Source organism: Hirundo rustica, chromosome 22 (genome assembly GCF_015227805.2).
Source record: "Hirundo rustica isolate bHirRus1 chromosome 22, bHirRus1.pri.v3, whole genome shotgun sequence".
Lineage (NCBI taxonomy): Eukaryota > Metazoa > Chordata > Aves > Passeriformes > Hirundinidae > Hirundo > Hirundo rustica.
Window position 1 is genome coordinate 6936721 of NC_053471.1, and position 19278 is coordinate 6955998.

Sequence of the window (19278 nt, forward strand, 5' to 3'; positions counted from 1 at the left end):
GCTGAGAGCAACTGTTAAAAAAACATGACTATTTATCACAGATCCAGGGGGCTGAGAAAATGTCACACGCTCAGAAGTACTTGAATGCTTTTAAACACCTCCTGTTTTCTCCTGCACTCCACCTTAGGGTGCATTCAGTGAAGACAGCTGATGCCACAGCTGTAAGACTGACACTGTCTTTTCAACAAGCACTGCTGGGTTCTGTAGAACAGCCCGTCAGGAGCTCGCAGTGGCAGAAAGCATTTATTACTGAGTGGGTGGCTCTCGCTCGAGCAGAGCACCTTGCAGGCTCACCTGGTTCAGTTTCCAGTGGAACTCCGCAGGCTGGTAGGTTTTTCCCTGGGAAGGGTCCTGCCGGAACAGGAAGACCAGGCGGCAGTTGTGCACGTACAGGGTGTAGTGGTGCCGGTTCATGTCTGCGCGGCAGTTGGAGTTAACAGCGTTAATTTCTGCAAACCTTACCAACAAAATTCACCTCTTCTGCAATTGCATGCTTAAATATCAACGTTACTGACAGGCAGTAATCAATGCAGAAGTAAATCAGGCACGGTAAGAGGACTGTAAAACATCTGCAGCCGTAGTGAGGGCCAAGCACTCCTGAAAAACCCATGAGGCTGCAGAACAGACAGACACTTCTCTATCCAAACTCAGCCTAAACCAAGGTACAGCACTGAAGAGCCAAAGATAAACCTGTCAGCAGGAGAAAAAGAGCTCTATTTGCAAACATGAGAGCTTTTTTTGTTACAAATGGCAATTACGGAAACAGGGTTATCACATTTCCTTCTTATTAATGGCATTTTCCAAATTATTGTTTCTGTGTCATAAAGCAGAGAGTGAAATTATGCACAGAATAAAAAAAAAAATCATCTCTGGAGAAAGAAAATTATATCCTCCTAAGTTAAAAAAAGATACAGCAGTAAATGCTGTCACTAGACCTGATACATGTGTCTTAATGTTTTTAGGCAGCATCAAGAACAAGGCTATCTCTTTGGAGATGCAAACTCGAGGCTGCAGTGCCAGAATAAGTAATCTACCACAGCAAAAGAAGTGCATAATGTAAACTGAAATAAATAGAAAACACAAGCCTGCCCAATCTGAAGCTACATAATCTAAGGCCGAGCCTAAACATAAGCACAACAGTGATTTTTAAAGTCAGCTTAGCTTCAGTTCCAAGAAAACCTTAAGGCAGAGAAAACGCTGTCACATGCGCTGCCAGAGCACGTAAAAACCCGACCAACCAAAAAGACTGTTTGTAATTAAAGTATTGACAAACCTGTCTTGTCTGAATTGCACAGAACTGTCTCTTTCTCTTTGGTTCCGGGCCCGTGCCTCATCCACACTGAAATCATGAAGGGCTCCTTGAGGTTGACTGTGATGACACCATCTGGAATCTTCACAGCCTGTGTGCCATTGAACTCGAAGACCTGGTCGCTGTCATGGCCATTATCCGTGGGCAGCCCCACGGTCCAGTTAGCAGCGCTGCTTGGAGGGGGCAGCAGCTCAGCTGTGCCAGAAGCAGCACCTACAACACAAATGCCCAAATGAAAACAGAAATTTAAAAGACCACCACCGGTTTAAAATTCAATGTTTATCTCAGCACTAATTTCTCAGCACCAACTGTCAGGATTATGCACTACCATCATTCATCAAGCAACTCTCCTTTTAAATAATGTGGCACTAATTACAGCATCGAACACCATGGTAACTTCCACAAGTTTGACTTCTGGGTAGACAACTAATCTCATAATAAGCCAAACAGTTTCAATCTCCACAGCTGTAGAATCTCACTTTGCCTCTGTCTCAGGGACCCTTTCATTAATGCCACTCGTCCCTGAGAGCCATGAGCACGATGCCCTTCCCTAGACACTGTACCTAGCTGTGAGGCCAGAAGTGATGCAGCTGAGGAGACTGCACAAGCACCAGCTCACAGCAGTCAGCAGCAGATACCTTTAACGTCACACTGACCTCAATCAGGAATTGCCTGGGTCTCTGGGGTTACATGCTATTCAGACTTTCAATTACTTTCAGCTGAGGTTGAAGACATAAATCCTGAGTGATAATTTATCCTATAATCTCAATTCTTCCATGTGACTACAAAGGACTCACTGACTTTTTGTAAGACCTTTAACTGCAGTATAAGTGGACGCCAAGGGGCCTTTACCCCTAGGGCAAGCACAGTACAAATTTAACTGATCCAAGTTAACTGGTTTTCTTCCAAGCCACTGTCCCTTGGTTTTCTCTAGTTTTTCATCGCACATTTCTCAGATTGCAGCCATTACATCCATCATGCTCAGAAAAACAGAGAGGTTTTAATGGCAATACCCTTCCACACAAATTCTTTCAGCTCCTGAACATGAATCTCAGGCAAGGAACATTATTAGTCTACAAAAGACAGCAGAAAGGCAGAAGAAAGAGATTCTTAACCAAATTTGAGAATTATTGTACAAGTCACCTTCAGGCAATTTCATGTCTTTAGCTGCCAGTGAGGAAATGAGATGAAGGAAACTATGTGCAAATGAAGACCAGATCTACTCACTGATTTCTGGTCTAACATAAAATTCAAAGTAAAACTAGTAAGCAAGAGAGACCACTTTTATTTTAACAAAAGCCTTCTTACCACAGAGCCTGTGGATGGATTTCTCAGAGTAGGTATCTCTATCACAGCCTTTACCAATATGGTTGGTTTCTAGTTCCACCACTGCTTCAATGGAGGTTATTGGCTCATCACATGTCTCCAAATGCATCCCGGGGAACAGAGCCAAAGAACCAGTGCCAGGCTCATATTCTATTCTTTTGCTCCAACCTGAACATTTATCCAAAGAAACAATATTAAAGATCTCTCGTGTTCAACTGAAGGTACCAGCAAATGCTAAAAGCAGAGATGAGAGGGCGAACTAACCTTGCCAGCCAGGCTTGCACGTAGGCTTAATGCTAATTTTAACCAACACATCCTCAGCAGCTCTCTTCTTCCCACAGTCATAGGCTGTTACTGTCAGTTTATACTGGTGTTCTTTACCATAGCTTAGCTTTTCTGTGTTTTTTATATAACCTGACACAGAAAATAGACAATTGTCAGACATCAATACAATTCTTCAGGGTCAGTGCTGCAAAATGCATCCAGGTACCAGCTGTGCACTTCATACAGACCTGAATAAAGCCATCTGCAAGTGAGTTACCCTGCAGTGTTTGACTTCTCAGTGCCAGACTGGAGGCCCAGGTGCTGCTGAGCAGGGTGACTCCTGTTCTCTGGGTGCCCTGTGAGCGAGTCCCACCCCGTCCTTACCATCCTTGTCGATGGCAAAGGGCACATCCGGGGTCACGATCTCGTAGCTGCAGATCTGGCTGAACTGGGGGGAGCAGTCTGCATCCACGGCCTCCACCTTGAGGATGTTGTCGTACCTCTTGCCCTCGATGACCGTGGCCTTGTAGGACTTCTCCTTGAACACCGGGGCGTACTCGTTCACGTCGTTCACCTGGATATGGACTGTGGCCCTGCAAGGACACACCCAGGCTGCCAGGGACTGCAAACCCTGCCCCTGCCAGCACTGGCTGCAGCAGCTCCCTCTCTGCCACCACAGCCCTGTCAGTGCTTCAACCTGACAGCTCTGAACCCGCACTGCCCCTGTGCAACGTGCTCCAAAGGGCCTCCCTCCACCCAGCCCTCCCCTACCATATAATCCACCACTGAAATGAAGGTAAAACAGCATTTATACCACCAGAGAATATTTGCTGCAGGAATTACACAGTTAGGTCTAACTGAGGAATAAGAAAGGAAAACTCGTTTTGAATGTCTATTTCCTGGGTACTTTAAACAAGGAAAAAAACTGTATTTTACATTTGCTTTTTTTTTTTCTTCCAGTCCACTTATTTCCATGAATGTGAAGGTCTGGGGTTTGATTAACAGGAATATCTGTACCTGGTTCTGTATGACTGTCACTTTTCTCCTGTTCAAAGAAATGCTTTTAGGGTATTAAGATATTCTGCCAAATCAGCTTCTTCTTTTCCACATGAAGCCATCCTTCAGCATTCCAGCTCTCAGAAACAAGTGACCAATAACTAATAAACCCAACAATCTCAACTACCCTAACTAGGAAAGCAGCGGGTGTTTCTCCAGTGTACTGCCATATAATTCAGTGTGGTTCTAGGTTCTGTTTACTATCACTGGTTATTTGCAAATAGAAATCAAACCCTCGTACAGTCATAGAATTGCAAGGTTTTGTCACCAGCTGACCTCTGCTACCCTACTCCTCATCTTCCTTATGCCCCTCTCTTTGCTTCACACAACTGCTCATCTCCCACATGCTCTGCAGATGTTTACACCAGAGTGTCAAACAGTTATTCTCAAGTGGGTTTTCTAGAGACTATTTTATATTGTGGTTTTTCCTTAGACAAAGATAAGCTAAAGACTGCTTTGTTCCTATTCTTTTAATGTAGACAGAGATAAGCCCCAGCTATTGATCTTGGGGTCTCTGATGAGGCTGGCTGGAAATGACAGAAACATGAATGCTTTGGCATTTTGTTAAGCTTAATATAGACTGACTTCCTGAACCATTTTTTTGGTGTTTAGAAACTCGACTCCAAAACAGCGTCCAGGCCTGGTATCCCATGCAAGCTCCACCAACTCAAGACACATTTCAAGTGTATCAGCAGTGTCCTTGCTTCTATCCTCACCTGGTTTTCTACTGTAAATTCAGAGACATCAAGGGATTAAAGCAGTACCACCTAAAATACAAATGAAGGGATGTCCGAGGAGTTCACGTCCATTTGTCTGCTCTTTTTATTACTATTAAGGCCTGGCCTGAGCGTGTGGTCCCTTCCAAGCTGACCCTTTCTGTGGTTCCACAGAAGCCTTCCAGTATGAACACCTGGTTCACATTTACTCTCAATACACAGACCATAAATCACCACCAGCAGGAGAGCCCCTCGGAGCCAGACTTCCCCTCAGCCCAGCCCAGCCCGACTTACTTGTGGGATTTTTTTGCGTTTGCTCCATCTGGTCCCTTCCCACAGTCGTAGGCCTGGATGGTGAACGTGTAGTCCTTCTGCAGCTCACAGTCCAGCTTCTCCTTAGAGCGGATTATTCCCTCACCAGTGGATTTATCCACTACCACTGCTTCAAAGGGAACATTCTGCCCGTGGATTTTAAATCCACAGATCTCACCTACAGAGTTAAAGCAAAGACAGGTTAGAACTGGTCAACACGACAATACATTTTTAAAATAAATGACCAAATATTTTGCAGCCAGGGGTTTGTGAGGGTCTGTGGACAAAGCAAGAGCACTGTGCTTTAAAATGGGTGAATTCTGGGAACTTTAGTAAAAAGAAGCAAACGTCTGCCTTCCAAGCAACTTGTTTACTTTGCATCCATTCATGCAGGAGTACAAAAGAGAAAAAGAGAAATGTAGACAGGCATTTCACAGGAGTACTTGAGACAGCTCTAGGGCAAGAGTAGATCTTATGTGAGCACACAGCCAAGGCCACTGGTAATATCTTCTATGCCAAGCTACTGGCAATAGCTGGGCAGCTGGTTTACTTTGACCAGAGCAAGAGGTTAAAATGCACAGTTACAAGTCAAGGGATGAAAAGGCTTCAAGTACAGGTTCAGCACCATAATTACAGAAATTCTGTCAACAGATCAAAGGACAAAGTCTTCCTGTGCAATGTACCTGGCTAAAATCAGGGAATCAAAATAAACTACTGAATGAGAAAGGTAGAAATACCAACTTCTCAGGCATCCATTTCAACAGCTATCTACTAACACAGGCCAAATGTTAGTCAAGGAAGCTCTCAGGAAATGATTTAGAAGGCTTTTCTTCTATTCAAGCTCTTCACCCTACAAACTTGGAAGAGAAGTCCCCAGCACACCATTTTTAAACACATCTAAGCCTAAGGCCACACTACAATATTCCAGCTGGCACAGCTGGGTAAGCCCAGCACACAACAAAAGCCACTCAAATAAACTGTTTGACCACCTACACTGCGTTTTTACCTCTGCAACTTGTTTTATTTTGATGGGGATTTTCTCACGCCAACAAACCCCACTATTTTGCTATTATAGTTGCAGTGGTTTATTAGTACCAACAACACACTCTGAATGAAAACATGTCTAAGGATATTCGAAAAAAGGGGGTTGATTTGTATTTTAAACCACTGAAGTCAGTCCTGAAGGGCATGTACCACAGGGAAGGTGGTGTAATGCTTCAGCACTTCAACATTACTTCACAAAGCATGTGGAAAGCTTCAGCTGTCCCAAAGAAGTGAAAATATCAGAAAATGCTGATTTTCCCCAAACAACTTCTTCAGTGTCCACACAACGTACAATAACCCCAAATGGTTCAAATGGATGTCTGATTTACAGATATTTCTAACCAAGGGTTTGGTTACATAACACTTTTTATCAATATATTTTTTAAAATAGAAAAAAAACTGGGAAAATAAATGGGACAAAAGAGCATGACAGGATCTTCTGTTTCAGTGCTGATTCCCCATTTCATAATCAAAGTTAGTAGGTTAATATTCATAAAAGGGATAGAAAGAACCCTTTATCACCTTCTTTGGTGACTGTCACCTCAAAACTCTCTAAAGGAAAAAAAGACAAACCCAAGTCAGTAACAGGAAAGGCTGAACGGGAGCAAATAAGGAAAAGGCAAAGATGCACACATTACACAGAAAAGCTTTGGAAAAACTGTATTTTAAAATTCCAGTGGCGATCTGCTGTAACAATTTTAGAATTTTAGTTATGTTAAATATGATTTCATCATTGAACGCCAGGTTTTCATTTGCAGAATTTTGAAATATTTCATACAATCAAGGCTTTGTTTTCTCCTTTTCCTTTTTTAATACCAACTGCTAAACGATATACATTCAAAATTGCATGTTGGGATTTCTAAAAAGAATCAATAGAGATTCTGCAAGATTATTTTCAAAGCTCTACAGATATTCATGCTTTAAATTAAAAATTTCTAATCCCCACAAAACACTACTTTGCATCCCAGAGTAGCAAGAGGAAAATAAAGGACTGTGGCTGAGAAGTGGTTTTCTCTAGGGATGGGGGAAGAAGGACCGAAGCTCTGTTACAGGCACATCAAAAAACCAAGGGAAACATTTCAAACATCAGGCTACGAGACCCTCTACTGCACTCCCATAACAGAACACATTCAGCTGTGTGAAGGCATCCAGATATAATAGTGCCTGTTTCAAATGTGAGAGAAATTCAGTTTCTTTATGCACATGAAGGGGAAATCCCTGCTTGAGAGCTTCAGCCATCAGACTGATTTCAGGCACAAACAATAAACGTACCATAAAAAATGTAATTGTCCTTTATTTTATTTTTATTTTTTCAGCAAAACCTTTAGGACCAAATTCCACCATGATGCAAACTGTAATGTAGAAAAGATTCACTGAGGAACAAGAATGGTTGGTCACTGTCTTCTCCAGCAGATCTGTAACAGTGATGGGGCATAAAACTGATTCCATCCTGTCCCTCATGCCAGGCAGTTTGACAAGGCAAGCTGGCACGAGTATATTCACCCTGTTTTCCAAAGTGTGTCATTTCAGATTTAAAACCATACAAATAACCTGAGAAATAAGCATCTATTTTTGCACACCTGAATTTTAGAATCCTACTCACAGCACAGAGCGAGCAAAGCAATAAAATATTACTTTAACTTGCCCCACAGTTCACGTACTACAAAGCATTTAAATGAACTCATTTCGAGATGTTTCGACACGCTCGAAATTGAAATAAAGCAAAAAAGCTCTACTTAAAGTATTTTAAACCTGCAGACAGTTCAGAAGTTTCACAGCTCAGCTAGAGGGCACAATTAATTACAATACCCAGCCTTCTGAAGCATGAATAAATTTGATTTCTAAGTAGGAATGCAGCAGTAAGGGCTGAAGCAGCGCTGTGTGTTGCCGTGGAAGCACACCTCTGGCCCCGTGGGTTCCCCACGCTGAAGCCCCAGACAGGCTGGACAGCAGCAGAGTGCCAGGACGTGAGCACAGCTCCCCAGCAGAGCTGCAACAGGCAGCACTCACCCAGCCGGGCTCCTCCAGGCCAGCTTCCAGAGTGCTCCATTCCACGGCACACAAACACTGCCACACATCCCACGGCACTCTCCTTCAACATCTCTCCAATTCAAACCCAACACTCTCCTACGGAGAATTTCTTTACAATGTCCTGTGCCATACTCAACATTTAATTTCTTTAAATTCACTGGTCTGCTGCTGCTGTTTAAGAAAATGACTATTTTTGAAAGCCAAAATGTATTGTTTATACAAATATATTCTGCTCATACAATTTCCAGGTGATAAAATGTTTATTTAATGAAAGCAGGTTTATACGATTTAGATCAACCCAATGGGAAGTCTCATTAAGAGATGTTTGACATTGGATTTTCCTCTGCAAACACAACAAAATATTTGAAGATACTCACAGTATTTTCTTGAAAACATTCCTATCCAAGAGGTATAAAAATGCCATTTTCAGAATCTGTGCAGTGCTGCTGAACTACCAGCACCTACATTTAAACACTTAAGAACTGCAAGAGGCGATTCATGTTCTCATCCCTGAGAACACAAGCCAGGCTTCCCCTTTCTCTTTTTAATTAACAGATTTTGTGTACCCCAACACAAGCTTCTTCATTTGGCAATGAAAAGTTTTTGTACACAGACAGCAGTTTTATTCCCAGTTAAGACAGCAGAAGAGCCTCTACCATATGTACCCAGTACACAAGGAAGTTTGAATTTCAGAGGTTTAGCATTATCTCTCAGCTTCTGAATAGCAAATTTACCATTATCTTCAACTTCACTGGATATAATTACAGCCTTATGATAATGCAACAAAACTGTTACTTTAAGCAGTACCATCAAAGAAAATTGTGATTAAACTGCCATAAAAAGGCAGCACTCAATGCAGTCAGCCGCTGAACATTTCAAACTGTTCTTCATTTTAATTTAATCACTCTCCTAGCTTCTTAGCCAGGCTAAGCAAATGCTCCCAAAAATGGCTCACGTCACATCCTTCAGGTACTTCACCAGGATTCTTAACCCCCCAAATTTTGCTTAACCAAGTAAGCTTCTACAAACATCCAATTTAAGCTCGTGTTATCCATAACAAGTAATTTAAATACCGGCAGATGCCCAATGGTATTGTTCAAACACATCTAACACTGCCAAATTCAAAAAAGGACTTTCCATAATACTGCATCCAATTAATGAATACAGTATTCCTAAACCAAAGTTTTCAGAAAAAATCTACTGCAGAAATTTATAAGAAAATTGCCAGCCCTATGTTCGAAGTGAAGAATTAGCCCACGTTGGCAAATATCTTGTGTATCATTCTCTATGTTCTTTGCTAGAGGAGAAAAAGCCTTTTCTTCAGCCAGAGGAAGTTGCTCAGTTTTTAAAAAACCCTAGACTGTTAAGCAAACTTATCACGGACATGCAATCCTAATTCTACTAATCAGTATTTTCACTCTATTAAGACACAAATAAAAAACACTAAGGAAACCAAAATTCTCTTCAGAATAGTAAAAAAATCGTTGTTTCAGAACTCCCACGCTGAATGCTGTGAAATGTGGAATCTAGAGGACTGAGGAAAAGGACAGACACTATGAAAACAAAACAAAAATAAAACACCAGAAAAATTACCACATACACATGAAATTGAAAGAAGCAAAGTACTTTTTGGTTTGGATACAGCTGCAAACCTGAAATAAAACACTGGTCCACGCACACACACTTCCTAGGATCTAAAAGCTTTGAAATGCTGTATTAATGTTAGGGAAAACACAACAACACAGAAAATTTGCGCCCCCCCCCCCCCCCCTCCACCGACATACATCTGCAAACAGAAATGCAGATGAATTCTTTACCTGCAAAACGCAGAGGTGCATCTTTGTCCAGGGCTATTAAAGGGGGGTCCAAGAGCACCGTGTTGTCATTTTCTGTAACTATGCCATGATAGGTTGTTTCAATCCATGGCTTATGCTTGTTAACTGAAAGGAAAACAAAGTACAAAGTCAAAACATTTGAAACTGACAATACATTTAAAAAATGCTTTAAAATACTGATTTCAGTATGTTCCTTTTTTATAATTCTGAATCAAGGTTTTAATAAATTAAAATATTTGAGACAAAATCCTGGCTAAGTATGTTCAGAAGAGCTGAGTGTCCCTGTAGGCTTTCCAAAAGTAACTCAGAATTTAAATTAGTTTCTAACTATGCTGGGATTTAAGATGCCCCTGAAGTGCAATTCAAAAAACCTGCTAACAGTGATGGGGAGCTGCTGCCCTCAGTGCCAAGTGTGACACCAGCAAAGCCTCAGTCAGCACCGCACGAGGGAAGTCTGGCCAACACGAAACACCGAGGCTTGTCTACACTCTGCTTCCCCCCACCATGGAAAACCTGGGATACAGCTGCTGGACTATTCTTCAGAGCATGCACACTTGCTCTCGTGTCAGCTTTTCTGTCCTGTATAGGGGTTTCACTATCATTAAGAAAACAGGCGGAAAAGAGACCAAACTTCATTTCTTTAGTAGCTGTTTTAAGAGACTGGGAAACTCCACTAAAAATCTCACAAGAAAGTATCCTTCACCTTTGCACAGAAGAGCCTCAAACTGATCACCTGAGCCTGTCACAAGATCATTGCTCTTCCTCTGCTGGAGAGAAATGCAGTATCTTTCCTTGTCAGCCTCAAAAAGAGTTTTTTCTACGACATCACTAAAGATGCAAGATCAAATCACTTTTCTACTAGGTTGTCACCTACACTGTGACAATCCAGCAGTAGCGTCCCTTAATTATTAAATATTTAGCTTTATGTTCGGATCCCCAGCTCAGGTGGTGGAGTGTGACTGCCTGAGTGGCTCCTGGATGGTCAAGTTTCCTTAATATTCCCAAATGCAATTCTGGAAGACTGCATGTGTCCAGCTGCTTAGAGCCTATGGAAAAGCACCCTACAGGGCCTGAAAACTGCTCCTTACCAGCCAAAACCAAGGAATCTCCAGCAACAATGCACAGCGAAATATAAGAAATGCTTTGCTAAAGGTTACAACAAACACACCAAAGAGCATTCCATAGGCAACATCACCCAGGTTTTGGTCTGCAGATAAAGAACTTAAAATTTATGAAAAGCAAGCCTGTGCGATTACAGCAAAATGAACACTATCACACAGCTGAGTCCTGCTATTTCACCCCTAAAGAATTATAGAAGCAGACTGCCAAAACAGGCAGAGATGGAAGGCTAACCCAGACTCTTGAATCCTCCCTCTTCAACAAACAAAATGGATTCATGTCATGTGCCATACGCTTAACTAGGGGGAATTAAAAAACAGTGACAAAAGGACACTTCAATAAATGATTAAACCTAGAGAACTCATACAGGAAACCACAATGCTCCCAATATGCTTTCATCTGCAATCTTTTACTAGTTAGTAGCGATAGCAGACAGGATACATCATCTTCATCCACAACAATGCAGCAAGAAAGAACTCACAAGGAACTGTTTTCATGCAAACTGTGTTTAATTACTCCATGTGGCTTTACTTAATACAGCAACACTCTCTTTATTGCCTGAGTACTCTCACACAGGCACTCTTCCAATATGCAGTACACCACAGAGCCAAGCACAGGGCTCTGTTTACCCAGAGAAGTTGGGTGCTGCAGCATGCTCCCAGGAACACGGCTGCTCATGCTCAGAGGCACTAACGCAGATCCCTCCCTCCGAGGGAAGGTGCCAGGGATCGCTCAGGTGTGAGGCTCTCATGGAACGCTCACCCACAATTCAAACCAGGTCCCAAGAAAACTGTCTCACCAACACTGCTTTGGCTTCAGGAGCACAAAGAAGTCACAACTGGGCGTTTTTCTGTCAGTACATCTGGGACAGTTATGTCCCAAATGAAAATCTGAGTCCTTTCATCCGTTCATCTTCATCCTTGCAAGGATGTGGCATAAAATACCAGAACAGAGCTCTGCCAGAAAAACCCTCCATCTCCATTCTAATGCTTCCGAATGTGGATTACAAAAATACTTTGGGGTTTTTTAAAGTTCTGAGAAACCTTCTCCTAATTTAGCAACCTCCTAAATCCCACTACTGCTGGGTAAGGAGTTCTATAAAACCTTGAAGGACTGTATCCACATATGAACAGAATTATGAGTATGCTGAGCAACTGCAGAGTCTAGCAAACCTTCAAACAAACAGGCCCAGTTGAAAGCAAAGTCATGTCCTTTCACTGTGCTGCAGACAATAAATTCATAAAGCTTAAACCCCTTTGTGTTCTGGAAGGCTAAAACATCACTAGATTTTAAAACATAAAGCTTAAATCCCTTTATGTGTATGAAGGCTAAACATCACTGGATTTAAAACCACCAAACTTACTGCTGAATATCCAGGAAAGGCCAGTTATCCATATTTGTGATCTACTGACTTCAGCATAACCACACACTGGAAGGAATTCTCAAGCTAGCATTTGAAATATGATGTACACTTTACAAGCAATACATCACTGCTTCCCTTCAATCAAACTGAACCAAGTACTATCCTGATCTCAGGCGCTTAAATAGCATTAAATACTGGACTGAGAAGAGGGACAAAAATGTGAAGGGGTAGTTTAATCGTCATAAAACTCCTGCAATCTACAGAAGTTGTTCAAAGCCAGACCGGTAACTTCAAACCAGAAGAGCAGCCTATTCCAAGCTTGACACTAACAAAGTGCCCTGAGCTGTTAATCTCTTGCCATTTAACTGGGATAAACTACACTGGTTTCCTTGAAATACAATATTCACACTATTTGTAAGCGCCTCAGCTGGAATCTGCTGTAAATCCCAAGGAGCATTTTATCTAGTCAAGTGGGGGGAGCTGGGCTGGCACAGGCAGCTCGAAGGCTTCAGCCTGGCTTTTAGTGGGGACAAAGGAATTCCAAGGCCAGCTAAGCACAGGCATTTCCCGGGTGTCACCCTGAATGGAGAAGCTCCTGCAGAGCCCTCCGTGCTGCCCAGCCTGACAGACCACATCCCACCGGGTGAGCACCAGCCACCTCCAGCTCTGTTCCTCTGCAGGCAACTGCTGCTACAGGGGGAGGAACTGCACGTGTGCCTCCAACACCAGCTTTGAAAATACCATCTGCACCAAGTAAAAGTACTCAGTGTTTCCTGAACCAGAACAGGCCAGCCTGACTGTTCTGCAGCAAAGGGAATGCCCCTCAAAGCAAGGACGCTTCCTTCCCAAGGGCCACGGCTGATGCTGCAGAACACAATCCAGCAGATAACCAGCAGCAACTTTTTCCTGCTGCCTAAAAGAATTCATGAACGTAAATGAACAGGTAGGCAGGGCAGCCGGGTTTGGGGCCACTATGGGAACTTTAATCAAAAGCTATTAAGACAATCAGATTCATCCAGTTCTGCAACTTGAAAGCAAGTACTAAAATTAAATGTACTTATCAAAGTAATTTCTGAGGACTTCTGTTCTCTTCTTACAAGTTGTCAGAAGTTTATTTGATTTAAATGGGATTTGGCACCTACACAACTGAAGATTTAAACATGCCTCACCCAGAAAGGACTGTAGCTGGAACACTTCTTGTAATAGCTGCTTCTAATATACAGGGCTGTCTAGCCATGCTGCATATTGTTAGAACTAAATCGAGATGATTCATGTCAAAATAAACTCTTAAGAATTAAATGGTTAAACATATTAAACTCAGTAACAAGTACTAGAGTTTGAAAGCTATATGTTCAATCTAGTGACAGTAAACACAAAATCCTCATTCTGAAAATGTACCTTTGAGACCTCATGAAAAATTCCTAAAAAGAGAATTATATTCTCTGTTAATACAGATGAACTGCACTTCATCTTCAGTAGATGATCTAGTAAAGAGTTCCTTACTTACCCTGAAGGTCTGACAAAAACTGATTACTGTGCATCTTTTGCTTAATTACCTTCCTCTGGATGCAAGAGGAATGCCTTTAGTGAGACAATAAAACCTTCCACGTGTTTTACCTTGAACAGTCATAATTTAGTACTGTTCTGGTGAAATTTCAAGCCATAACACTTAAAGAACAAGTCTGTGTAGTACCTAACTACACAAAAATACAGTCCAGCAAAGGAGTGAAGAACTACACAATAAAATATGCCTTCTCCACCCCAAAAGTAAAGCTGAATAAGAAAAGGCATAGCATGGCCTGATTACAATGTGTGTTCTGTCCTGCCCAGCCTGCCACTCACAGCTCCTGCCTCTGCCTCCAGGAGAAAAGACCCAGGATTAACTTTGGATATAAGAACTTGAAATAAACTAGTGGTAATGGAAAGATGTATTGCATTTGTTTACTTAACTGGGTCTTTTCAAACCCAGAACTTTATCAAAAGTCATTGTTCTACAGAGATCCAAACGATGGCATAAAACTGAACACAGGTTCTGCTCAGATGCTGGCTTTCTCGATAGCGTGGAACTTATCCTCAGCAAGAGGTTCCAAGACAAACTACCATTTCCACTGCTGGGAACTGAAGGCAGCAGCAAAGTACAAGGGACTGAATCCAGGAGACTCACTTGGAATATCCAGGAGACAGGGATTAAGGGCATGGACATCCACCATCACCCTTTATGGCTCCTGGCTGAAGGAAAACACAGTGGTTGAAATTCATCCCACAATTTCACATCTCTGTCTTAGATTCTTTGCCATAGCTAAGGAGCACTTGTAACGCCTCCCTGGAAGCTCAACTGCCACACGCTGAGCACAAGATAATGTTTAGAAACTATCAGTTGCCCATACTATCAGCAGGTACAATTAATACCTATTCTTCAAACCGAGAGCTGAAGGGATTCAACAGGGTTTTATTAAATTGTATTTTGCCTAGAGAAAAATCACTTGTCTATCACCACTTACAGAAAGTTTCCTGTTCGGCACCGAAGCAGTTGCCTAAATCTGATTTTTTCTGTAAAAAGATATATGGAAGTTTTGCTATACGCCTGATGAAACTAAGAGACATTCAAATGACTGATTGGAAACTATTTTCAATTTTTACTATCCACAATTGCAACAGAAGAAACATTCAGAGCACCAAAGACCTTAGATAGAGGCTACACTGACCAAATTTGAATTTGGATAAAAGCCTGGCAGAGAAAACAAAGATTCCACCACAAAACAGTTTAAACAGGATTAAGACAACAAAGCTTTAATTTCAAGTGAAATTAAAAATGTTTTACACTAAACAGAAAACTGAAATAGAAAACATAAACCTTTAACTACAAACACAAAATTAATGTTATCTTAAATGTTGCTAATTATAGTGCAAGAGTGGAAACTCCTTCCCTTTTTACTGTTGTCATATTTATAAACTTCACTCCTTGAAAGGAAACAGTATTTAGAAACACAGCAAACATCACCCCAGTATAGCTGGCACTTCTGGCTCTGCTTGTTGACTCCATTTAAAAACAGGGAAACCCACTGGGAGCAGTCGCTGCAGCTTGTTTTCAATGAGATACAAAGCAAGTGAGATGAGACCTAATAGTACAAACAAAGGACAGACAGACACTTCTTCAAAGACACTGAGGTTTCCAATAATCCCTTCTAAAGGCTCCTAAGGAGGTTTAGTCCCTACGGAAGACAATGCAAGTCTATCAGTACAAAACAAATAAATTAGAGTGCAAAACAAGATTTATTTAAGACCAAGGCTTCCGCCTCACTGAACTCTCCCATATTAAGGTATCGTTTCTGTCTTTGACAACAATGATAATGCTACAAGATATGCAGCCCTTAACACTATAAACCACGTTTCAGAGAGACTTCTCCCAGTGGAACTAAAGAGAGCAAGATAAGGGTCAGAAAAATGGTAAAAGTGCTTTTGTTCAGAAAACTTTAATGACTATAGAAGTTTTTTCCTCTCTGCAGAACAATTTCAGAGGCACAAGCCACTTAGCTATCACATACTTGGGCTTCATGGCAGGAAACAGTGCTTTACCCAGAATACCAGAATTCTAAGTTGTGGGATGTTCACATTATGCAGAGCTGTGGACTGACCTGGGTTTAACATCAACCCTTCCCACTTCCATGACACACTGAAGCCCATGAGCCCAGCTTCTTCCCTTCTCCTTAAAAAAATCTTTGCAAATACCTGTAATTGGTGATTTTGTGTCTGCAGAAACAGTACGACCTCAAACCAAAGATACATTTATCAAGTCTAGAGAAGTTTCTGTTGACAAATTTTCCTGCTAAGTCAGCACAGACAGCACAACCTGCAGCCTGGTGATACGGGAGAAGACAACCAGCACAGGAGTATTCCAAACACAATGCAAACTATGACTCCCAGACCACCACTCCTCCATTTCAGTTTCCACAGCATCATATTAAATAACACATACAGAAAAAGAGATTTAAACTGTTTGTATGAACAGATAGCTGTATATAATGCTTTCCCAAGCACTATCGTAGAGAGGTCTAGTACTGGTTAATTCTCTTTCTTCTCAGTGTTTTCTTACTTTAATAAATACTTGGAGAATAAAAAAAACCCAGGCTCCATAAATAGCCAAATTGTCTCTACATAATGCTTTAGGGTAGTGTTACATTTCCTTGCTTCTAGAAAGGAGAAAAAAACCTATCTAATTCCCAGGCCTCTATTAAAAAGGCTGTTCCTGTGTCAAAGAAGCATCTGCAGCAAGACTGTAGTAGTAACAAAGCGGTTTGTGGTTTGGATTTAAGACATTCACAGCACCACATAACTTCCTGAAATAATCACAGATCAGCAAAGCTCCCTCAAGATAGTGTTATTTTCATCAATACCCTTCCTAAGTGATAGTGAGTTGGAAGGGCCCCAAGACAAGAGGTCTATTGCTCTGCCTGGTCAGGACCCGTGGAAGCAGCAGCTGTGAGCTGCACTGCCTCCTCCTCCAGAAACTCCTCCATTCCACTCATCCAGCTCTGGTCAGACACATCCGACTGCTTCACCCACAAACACAGTCTGAATCCGCTGCAACAAGCTTAGAAATATTTGGGTCAACTTGATCAATTACAAAACAAATTCGATTAGGAGTTTTGCACCAGCTGGACAGGAAAATACCTCTTTAGAAGCCAAAATCACTCTCTGCACCCCTTAAAATAATGACAGGGAAGATGGTAGGTCAGCTAGCTCACACCTGCCCTTTGTGCAAGATCGCATCCCCCAAACGCTACTTCCCTTTCATCATCAAAAAGGAACCACTTTTCATTCTCCTGTTCCAATGACAGGAATGGCAGAACCGCCAAGTTCAACTGTACTTGGGAAGAAAAAAAAAAAAAGGAACTGGGAATACAGCACAAAATGGAAGGCTCACCATAAATGCTTCCAAACAAATGCCTTTCCTAACAACAGGGAGATGAAAATGAGTACCCCTTGCAGCTTTTCAGGTGTCCTCCACAGCTTACTTGGCACTAAGTGCATCTCCACATATTATTAACAGGCCTACCTACAGCAGCCAAAACACTGCATGGACTAAGGCGACTGCACATACTAAGCAGAACTAGTTCTCATTCTGTAACTCAGTTATCTGTGATAAAGTTCAACAGATCAGGACCTGCAGTCCAGCAGCTCTGTAGATCTGACTGAAAACAGGTACTGCCTCCAACAAGGTGCAGAGAATCTGCCTACCACTGCTGTCCTGGGTAATGCTGTCTGAATCTGCCATTTGTTTCCAAGCAGCTTTCTTGGAAAATGGCTGTTGATCTTAATGTTATTTCTAATTCCAAACGGTAGAAATCAAACTGTGCTTGCGTACCGGTGTGGTAAATACTACACTGAACGATTCCAAGAACACTGGTGAACAGATTGTACTTGAGGGATCTTGCACAGGTAAATGATGGCCACTGTCAGAACAGCTGGCAGAGGACTCCCCAGACATACTAAAGCATCAGCTTCTTCAACCCACACAGGGAAACTGCAGCAAGGTATGTCCGTAACGAGTTGGTTTTTTTAGATCAAGAACTTCCCTTCAACATATTTATAAGCCATTTTACAGCCGCACTCCTAATGTACGCTCCTATTCAACGCTCTTAAATCTCATCATGCGATCAGCTGAATCTTGCAGAAACAGCATTCCCGATGCCAGGGGTAACCTTCAGGTGAGGAAGCCTCCGAGCCTCTCACTGAAGCCTGCCGGGGAGCAGCCCCGCAATGCGTATGATGCTGCTGCTCCTCGGGATCAATCAATAGCCACCAGGCCCGCGCTCACATCGCGAACCCGCACGGTCTGGCCCAGGCGCTGCTCCGCCTCATCCCCGCACGGAGCTTTCCCACGCCAACCCAGCCAGGCCCGGCTGCCCAGGGGTTTCGTCCCCGCTCCCGCCCCTGCCCGGCCCCGTTCCAGCCGGCTCTGCCCGCGGGACCCTCCCGGCAACAAGTGCCGCCCCCCGTCCGCCCCGGACCCCGTTATGTAACAGGCGGGCGGACATAGCGAGCGCCGCCGCCGCCGCCGCGCATTCCCCGCCGGGCCGGGCCGGGCTCTGCCCTCCGCGGCTGGGAGCGCTCAGGGCCGCTGTGCGCAGGTGAGCCGGGAGGACGAGCCGCCATCCCCTCGACCCCTTTGCAGGTGCAATGGCCGCGGCGGGGTCACCCGGCCCCTGCTCCATCCTCCCCCCTTTCCCTACCCTCGATGTCCGCCCGCCTCCGCGCTCCCTCCCCTGCGCAGGGCGCCAAGGACACCATCCCCTCGCCCGCCCGCGGCGCAGCTCGGGAGGCGACCCGGACTGTCGCCGTCGCCATCGCCGTCGCCAAGGTGCCGCGCAGCCTCCCCCGCCCGCCCCAGCCATTACCTCGAGCGGCCGCCGCCGCTCCGCAGAGCAGCGCGGCGAGCAGCAGGCGAGCGGCGGGGACCGGCATGGCAGCGCGGAGCGGGGACGGCAGCGCGCAGCCCCGGCTGGCGCCCCCGCTGGTTCGGGCTCCGCTGTGCGGCGGGCGGAGGGTTCAGCTCGGCCCCGCGGAGGAGGAAGGGGAGGAGGGACGAAAAGCGCTGCGCGGCCCCGCTCCGCTCGCCGTCCCTCCCCTCCCTCCCCCGCCCGCCCCGCCGGCGGCTCCTAAAATGGCGGCCGGGCCCGCGCCGGGCACCAGGCGGGGGAGGGAGCGAACCAACGGCACGGGGCGGGGGGGGGACCGGGAGAGCCCATTGCGGACCCCCGCGGGCGGCGGCGCGCTCCGCCCCCGGCGCTGAGGGCACTGCGGCAGTGCCGCTCCCTCACGGGGCTTCACCGACCCCTCAGGGGCACCTCCCGCTCCCTCACGGGGCTTCACCGACCCTTCAGGGGCACCTCCCGCTCCCTC

At 44.1% G+C, this 19278-nt stretch overlaps 1 protein-coding gene across 1 annotated transcript in view; it reads right to left on the bottom strand.

Moving 5' to 3' along the window:
- The window catches only part of CLSTN1 (calsyntenin 1), a 29691-nt gene extending 10762 nt beyond the window's left edge, over positions 1-18929 (bottom strand). The window contains exons 1-9 of the mRNA XM_040084736.2: positions 18774-18929; positions 9876-9998; positions 6550-6579; positions 4966-5161; positions 3284-3492; positions 2900-3049; positions 2618-2803; positions 1274-1522; positions 295-416 (exon numbers count right to left, since the gene is read on the bottom strand). Of these exons, the coding sequence (XP_039940670.1) occupies positions 295-416; positions 1274-1522; positions 2618-2803; positions 2900-3049; positions 3284-3492; positions 4966-5161; positions 6550-6579; positions 9876-9998; positions 18774-18840 (1332 nt within the window). The 5' untranslated portion in view covers positions 18841-18929. The remainder of the gene's footprint in view (positions 1-294; positions 417-1273; positions 1523-2617; positions 2804-2899; positions 3050-3283; positions 3493-4965; positions 5162-6549; positions 6580-9875; positions 9999-18773) is intronic.
- Positions 18930-19278: the final 349 nt, after the last annotated feature.